General features: G+C 39.4%; 1 protein-coding gene across 2 annotated transcripts; it reads right to left on the bottom strand.

Moving 5' to 3' along the window:
* Positions 1–1413: 1413 nt before the first annotated feature.
* LOC104088859 (geranylgeranyl transferase type-2 subunit beta 1) lies at positions 1414–6896 on the bottom strand. 2 transcript variants are annotated; one of them, XM_009593602.4, is made up of 10 exons: positions 6847–6896; positions 5577–5631; positions 4579–4729; positions 4262–4378; positions 3932–3998; positions 3600–3748; positions 2700–2833; positions 2521–2619; positions 2326–2401; positions 1414–1667 (listed from the first exon to the last, which is right to left on the bottom strand). In XM_009593602.4, the coding sequence occupies exons 1-10, from the start codon at positions 6879–6881 to the stop codon at positions 1573–1575; spliced, it is 978 nt and encodes a 325-aa protein (XP_009591897.2). In that variant the 5' UTR covers positions 6882–6896; the 3' UTR covers positions 1414–1572. The 2 variants fall into 2 exon arrangements, with proteins under 2 accessions (XP_009591897.2, XP_070053796.1); XM_070197695.1 differs by lacking the exon at positions 6847–6896 and adding an exon at positions 5280–5373 and having other exon boundaries at positions 3932–4002; positions 5577–5594.
* Between the last annotated feature and the right edge of the window lie 277 nt (positions 6897–7173).

Here is a 7173-nt window from a genome sequence, read left to right on the forward strand (position 1 = left end):
ATCTATTCACAATCAGTACAATACCATCAATATATGCTAATGGAATGAATTCCACAAGAAAAACTATCAAATTATGCCAAAAATCTGAAACCGACCAAAACCCGACCCCCGGGCCCACGTCTCGAAATCAATCAAAAATGGCAGAATAATAAACCCTGTCCTCTCCCGAGTCTAACCATACCAAATTCATCAAAATCCGACATCGCTTGGTCCTTCAAATCCTTAAATTACTCTCCAAAAATTTTAAGCTCTAACCCCTCATTTTCACTAATTACCATGATTAAACAATGAAAAATCATCATATATACAAGTATTATGGCTCAAGTAACTTAGCTCAACGAAACCCCCTTGATTCCCTCTTTAAATCTCTCCCAAAAGCTCCAAAACCAGAATAGAAATGGTGAAGAATGCACCAAAATCGCGAAGGGTTCTATTTATGGTTTCTGCCCAGGTTTGTCACACTTGCGGCCATTTTCTCGCACCTGCGCGACCGCACCTGCGGTCCAAGGAGTCGCACCTGCGCAACTCACTTAATTCCCTAACTTCCGCACCTGGGGACACCTTTCTCGCACCTGCGGACTCGCATCTGCGGTCCCTGGTGCGCATCTGCGAAACCAGCCCAAAATCCCCATCTCCGCATCTACGCTCAAGGCTTCGCACTTGCGGACTCGCAGACGCGGCCAATTCTTCGCACTTGCGTTCCCATCCTTGGCCCAGCGTCGTCCGCACCTGCGCACTCCCCATGCGCACCAGCGGCCTCGCACCTACGAGGCCTTCTTCCGCAGTTGCGAAAATAGCAGTAGCAGCAGCTCCAGCTGCAAATTCCAACTTCGACAAATCCGTTAACCACCCGAAATCACCCCGAGGCCCTCGGGACCTCAACCAAAAATACCAACAAGTCATATATCAATATACCAACTTAGTCGAACCTTTGAATCACTCAAAACAACATCAAATCATCAAATTACCCTCGAATTTAAGCCTAAGAACTTTTAAATTTTCAAATTAGGCAACCGATGCCGAAACCAACCAAACCACGTCTGAATGACCTCAAATTTTGCACACACATCACAAATGACACTACGAACCTACTCCAACTTCCGAAATTCCATTTCGACCCCGATATCAAATTTTTCATTGCCATCCGAAATCGCCAAATTTTCAATTTCGCCAATTCAAGCCTAATTCTACCATGGACCTCCAAATCACATTCCGGACGCACTCGTAAGTCCAAAATAACCTAACGTAGCTAACTGAACCATCAGAATTCAAATCCGAGGTCGTTTACACATAGATCCATATCAGGTCTACTTTTCTAACTTTTTTTTTTTAGAAAAAAAAAATTTATAAGACTAGGTGTCTCATTTCACTCCGAGTTCTCTCCGGACCCGAATTAACTAACCCGATAAGTCATAAATCAATTGCAAGACATAAATTGAGCAGTAAATAGGGGAACGGGGTTATAATATTCAAAACGACTGGCCGGGTCGTTACAAAAGCAAAGCCATAGAGGTGCTGGTTCTTTCATCTAACATTATTCAATTTTAAGCTAGAACGGAGCAAAACCAGATATTATCTGCCAAGGATAACTCGGTTTACAACATCAACAGGCAACGCATAAGCAGGATCTATAGGTTTTATTCCTGGATATTCAAGAAGTGAAAGCCCTGCATTACAGAAAAACCAAAGAATAAGTAAGCACAATTGGGTCAGCAAAAGTCAATCTAGTCTCATGGAACATCCCTAACTTTGCTTCTAGTTTTCATTACTTGACATAGTTTTATCACTTCAATAAACAGCATATTAGAAAGGCCAGGAGTTGAGCAAGGCCACTGGTGTAGGAATGTCTCTACAGTATAAAAAGTTGTTCAAGGACAAAACTGGGAATGCAGCAACTTACACCGGTGGACACAACACAGTTCAGATGATAGATCCTCCAACAGTCTTATGTGCCACTAGTATTTTTTTTTTTTAATTACATAAATCTGGACCTTCTAGAATCACCTTGATGCAAAAGACGCATTGCAAGATCTTTCACAGAAAACACAACTTAAAACTAGATATCAGATACCAAACCTCTATCAGCTGGTTATGATTTATGAACATCCTTATTAGCTTGGATCTCATCTAGGTTTAGCATGCAGATGTAATCAGTAAAAAAGATCTATGACTCTATGTTATTGTGGATCAGCTTCAGGTCTTCTAAACGAAAACTTCTGAGATTACATCCCAAAACATGATGTGAACGTACTATACTTTGAATGATGAACCATGGTATCATCAGAGAAAAATACACATTAACCATTTCACAATACGGCCCCTTACCAGCAACTCCAAAGTAAGTATGGAAGACATCAACTGCATCATCTGGCCTATCTGAAATTCCACCATTCTCCTTATCCTACATCCATGAAAGGAATAAAATTCATACTTAACAAAAATGTCGGACAACTAAAACAAAAAATATAGTATCTAATCCCAAGCTTCAAGTGAAAGGGAGTTGTTATATTGACATGTAACCTGACAGTCCAGAATAAACTTTACAAGCTTCCCCTTGTCAATCCAATGGACCCTGTCAATCATAATTAAGCTGGAAAGAACCCACCAAGAGTAGCAGACCTGCGAGGAAACAACATGAATAATAATAAAATTCAAAAGTGACTTGTCAATAGAAATTTCAATGAGCAAGAGTGACAAACATCAGGAAGCTTCTCTGGGCGCCCATTTAGACCTCCAGATTTGACTTGTCTTTCACATAACCACCAACCAAGGAGGTCCTTATCAACATGATGTAGAGACCCTGTAATTGCGAGAGCTGCCACGCAACAGAAAACTGCAATGGTAACATAGTCAAAATTGTGTTACGGTAATGCAGCAATAGGCAACTCAAAATGTTAAGAAGACTGCTGGAAATATGGAACTAAGTGGAATATAGAGGTTGAAAACCAATGAAGAGATGCTGCTTTTCACTAACAGAGATGCCATTACTGTCATAGCAAAGGAACATATTCATTCTGCAAAACCTGTTCCTTTCATGTGAGAGAAAGAAGAAATCAAAGGAAGGAAGGATTTTTCTCCAAAGCATTCTCAGATTATGTCCATTAGCTGTTCATCAATCTAGGTCCCACAAACTGATCCATCCCCTCGTGACTATGTCAAAGCTGCTGACAACTTGGACTACTACTCAACATCAGTATGGCATTATCTTTTAACTTATCATTTATCTTTTTGGTTCTTGCCAAGCCGGTTGCTGATGAGGATGCTTCTTGTCTTGGTTGGTGATAAAATGATGTCCAGATCATGAACTCAGGTTAAACTGATAGTCGGGCACTGATTTTTTTTTTTCTGATAACAGAGAAATCTTTGAGGACTAGTGGATAATAGGCAGTCCGGCTTTGATATCTTAGGAATTAATTAGAACAATCAGGGAATGGATCCCTTTAGTAGCAGTAAATTCAAATAAAAACTTCGTGCGGATGTTTTCCAACTCCGAAATCAATAGAGTTAGACTTCACAGTAGAATAGACGATCTCACTTGCTTTTCAGTTTAGAAGCCACTGTAAGTATGATAAATTGCATGATTTCTATATGTGACATACTTTGCTCAGCATGAGATTCTGCTCCTGGTGTGCATCCAAATCCACCATCCACATTCTTGCAACTTAAAATATATTTCACTGCTTTTCCAACATCAACCTTATCTAACTGATGCATCAATGCGAGTGAAAGGATCGCAATGTAAGAGAACCTACACAAAGTATATTCAGGTCATTATATTTTCATTTCTCAAAAGAAGGATCATACATTCCCAAAAAAAACACAAGTATCTAAAGATATATGGCTTAAACCTTGGCCTTATAAGTAACTTTAAAAACTAGAAATCAAATAACGGATCCTAAATTTAAAACAGCAAACAAAGATAAGCTGCTACCGTGTATCGACTTCACCCCATATGTCACCAGAAAAGGATCCATCTTCATTTTGCAGGGCTGCAATATCTGGCTGAAAAGTTAAGCTCACCACAGCGACACCCAAATTACTTAATAGTACTTCACACTGCCAATTTCGAGAATGCCGCCTTTTGTGATGAGTACTCTTTATATTAGTTTGACCATGTTTTTTGTTTTGTGATGTTAAAATGGGAAAATGAGTAAATGCTAGCATTGCAGCAGAGTTCATAGATGTTATACATAGATCGAAAAGATATGTACATGGAACCTCCAAAGCAGTCATAAATGTCAGAAGACATGAAGTAGGATACAACTCGACACCTTATCAATGTCAAGAACATGTATTTTATCACATAACGCCAAGACTTGAATAGCACTAAGTGTATACAGCACGTGCGGATCATGTCCAATATTACCACCAAATCCACCTGCATATTATACAAATATAGAAGTGAACCTATACATACAGATCAAATAGATCAGAACATGAAGTAACTCCCTCTCAAGGGAATAGAAAAGACAAAAACAACATCCATTAAAAAAAGCAGTAGGCATAGTATAGCTGCAACATTGAAACACCGACAAGAATTCAATGCGAGAAAGAAAGAAAGAAGAACAAGATACAAACCAGATTCGTGTTGGCACTGCATGACCCATGAAATAACTTCATCTTGCTCCACAGCAGCAAGCTTGCCCATGATATCCAGAGTTGTCAATCCCCAATATGCCCCATTTAATCTTAGATGCTCCATCACCACAGATTCAAAATCATCTTTCCTCTGAAGGTATATAGGCACGTATTAGAGAAAGCAAATGATAGAGTGACAAGAAAAGTGCTTTGGTGGGTTGGAAAAGAAATGAACTCCTATAAAGTACTTAAATTCCATAAAGGATATGTACGAAGGAATCATCTCACGGGCGTGAGAATGGTGGGAGGAGATATAAGGAGCATTTGCACAAAGTGAGATTCTTCCGTCTGATCAAAGATGAAACCAAAACAGTAGAAGTGCAATTCCAAATAATTATAAATCATTGCAACATCCCACATTTTTAGGTATCAAGGATGTCACTAACAGTAAGGGATAAATCTCAAGGATCAATCCCGCAGTCAATCATATCTGAAAGACTACAAAACCATCCCATCTACCAGAGCAAAAGGGAAATTCCAGAGCCATTTCTTATGTTCAACAACACCATGTACCACTTCTTTAAGGCTGGCTATGATACCATTCCAAATATGAAAACCATAATTATGGAAGTTCAAAAATTACTTGTCTGAATTACTCTAAACTGAATGATATTAGGATGCTCAAGAAGGATGTATCGTACTTTAGCAAGTAGAGCAAGGATGCCCCATTCTGTTTCTCCTTCACAACTCTGTTCCAACCATCCGGTGTACTTTCCTGGCTTCAAGAGTATCTCCCTACAAGAATATACTATTTAACTTGTTGAAAGTATTAAACACATTGTAGGAGCCTAGTTATTTGCTTTGAGTACACAGGTATCTGAGTGACAGATTGGACCAGGGTAGCGCAACCGCCTAAGCTCAGATTTCTAGATATCAAACCATAGAGTCTATTGGACGAAAGGCAGAAAAAATCAGTAGTTATGAAACAAGATGAGTACCTTCTCAACTGTTAAAATGTACTTTACATGTTTTTCTACCAGCAGCTCCCCCATCCTGCAGTTATCATGGCTCAGAACTCAGATAATCAAAATAGGCCAAAGTGGAAGATCAAAAATATGATTCTATTAATACAAGGTCCTGCTTTCGTTTTACATCCTATTTTCAAACTTGTAACACAGCCCTGCTAAAACCAATCTTTTACAGTATCTTTGAACGCTCCTGAACCAATAAAATGTTACCGACTCTAAGTCTCTTCAAAGATTATCTTTCCCGAGCCATCAACATCAAAATACCTATTCGCAACCACCATTACTACACAACCACTTACTCTTCTTGAGTTCAAACTCATTGACAGACATGAGAATTTAATTTGCCCCAAAATTTAACAACGTGAAAGATCCTTCAAAATATTCACACTCGAGACGGTACGTCGCATCAAAACGAAAATCAAGCACCCAATGGCCTTCCTTTACATTTTACGAAAACACTTCTCGTCACATTTACATAGTCTTAACACTTCCCGCAGTTACGCCATACTCACCACAAAGCCATTCCACTTCTCATCGAGCCACAATTCTACTCCTAGGGACATTATCGGGCCTATGAGTCCAAATGTATAGGTTACGACTAAAGCTACCAAGCCAAAACTACGGTTTAAACCTTGCCTCAAGTCTTCCAGACTAGCCCATCACCAAAACACATAATACACATCTCGAACCTCGTTCATAGAACCACAAACCGGCGATGCACAACAGATACCGAGCGCTCATGTGCACATACGAATGCGTGGAAGGAATTCAAAGAGTTATGTTTCAAGCTGAATAAATTTCACACGATAGAATACAAGAAAGTGAAATTTTCCTAAAGGTTCTGCAGCCTCCTAAAAATAAGTACATACGTCTCCGTACCGATCTACAAGACTCTACTAAACCCGCTCATGACTCGTAAGACCTATGTAACCTAGGCTCTGATACCAATCTGTCACGACCCAAAACTAACCCCTGTCGTGATGGCGCCTATCGTGGAACAAGGCAAACCGACTCATTTCCAAAACAAACCGATATTCTCATTTTAAAGATAATATCACGGTTATTTAACATAAAAACCTTAGTAAAGGAGTTTCAATCAACATCGGGGTGTCACTAGTCATGAGCATATACTACAATCTGTCTAACAATATCAAGGCTAACTCAGCCCGGAAAATAGCTAAACACAACTAGAGGAAGATAAGAGGGAGAAGAGCAGGGGCTGCGATCGCCAAACAGCTACCTTGCTATCTCCAAGAAAATCTGCAACCAGAACATTCAATAACCGCTACCGTGTCCAGCTACACCTGGATCTGCACACAAGGTGCGGGGAGTAACGTGAGTATGCCAACTCAGTAAGTATCAACAATAAATAAAGACTGAGCAGTAGTGACGAGAAATAAAGCATATAACGTTCATATCAGAAAATCTCAGTAAAATACCACATGCTCTAAAAAAATCAGGATTTGAATCAAACATCTCATTAAAACCCAGTTCCAGTAAGAATCATTTAAAGACATTTTTCCAACAGTTTTTTTTTCAAACAAAGGCTCAATGCAAATGTGAGTAA

The sequence above is a fragment of the Nicotiana tomentosiformis genome, chromosome 3 (assembly GCF_000390325.3).
Source record: "Nicotiana tomentosiformis chromosome 3, ASM39032v3, whole genome shotgun sequence".
In the NCBI taxonomy this organism is placed as follows: Eukaryota; Viridiplantae; Streptophyta; class Magnoliopsida; order Solanales; family Solanaceae; genus Nicotiana; species Nicotiana tomentosiformis.

Bases quoted from the DNA above. Each gene is read 5' to 3' on its own strand.
- LOC104088859 (XM_009593602.4), bottom strand. From the start codon at position 6,881: ATGTTCTGGTTGCAGATTTTCTTGGAGATAGCAAG. The intron at 4,379-4,578 runs GTTTGTATCTTG...TATAATATGCAG, and splicing joins GCAGTGCCAACACGAATCTG to GTGGATTTGGTGGTAATATT. The intron at 2,402-2,520 runs GTTACATGTCAA...TCATGGATGTAG, and splicing joins AGTTTATTCTGGACTGTCAG to GATAAGGAGAATGGTGGAAT.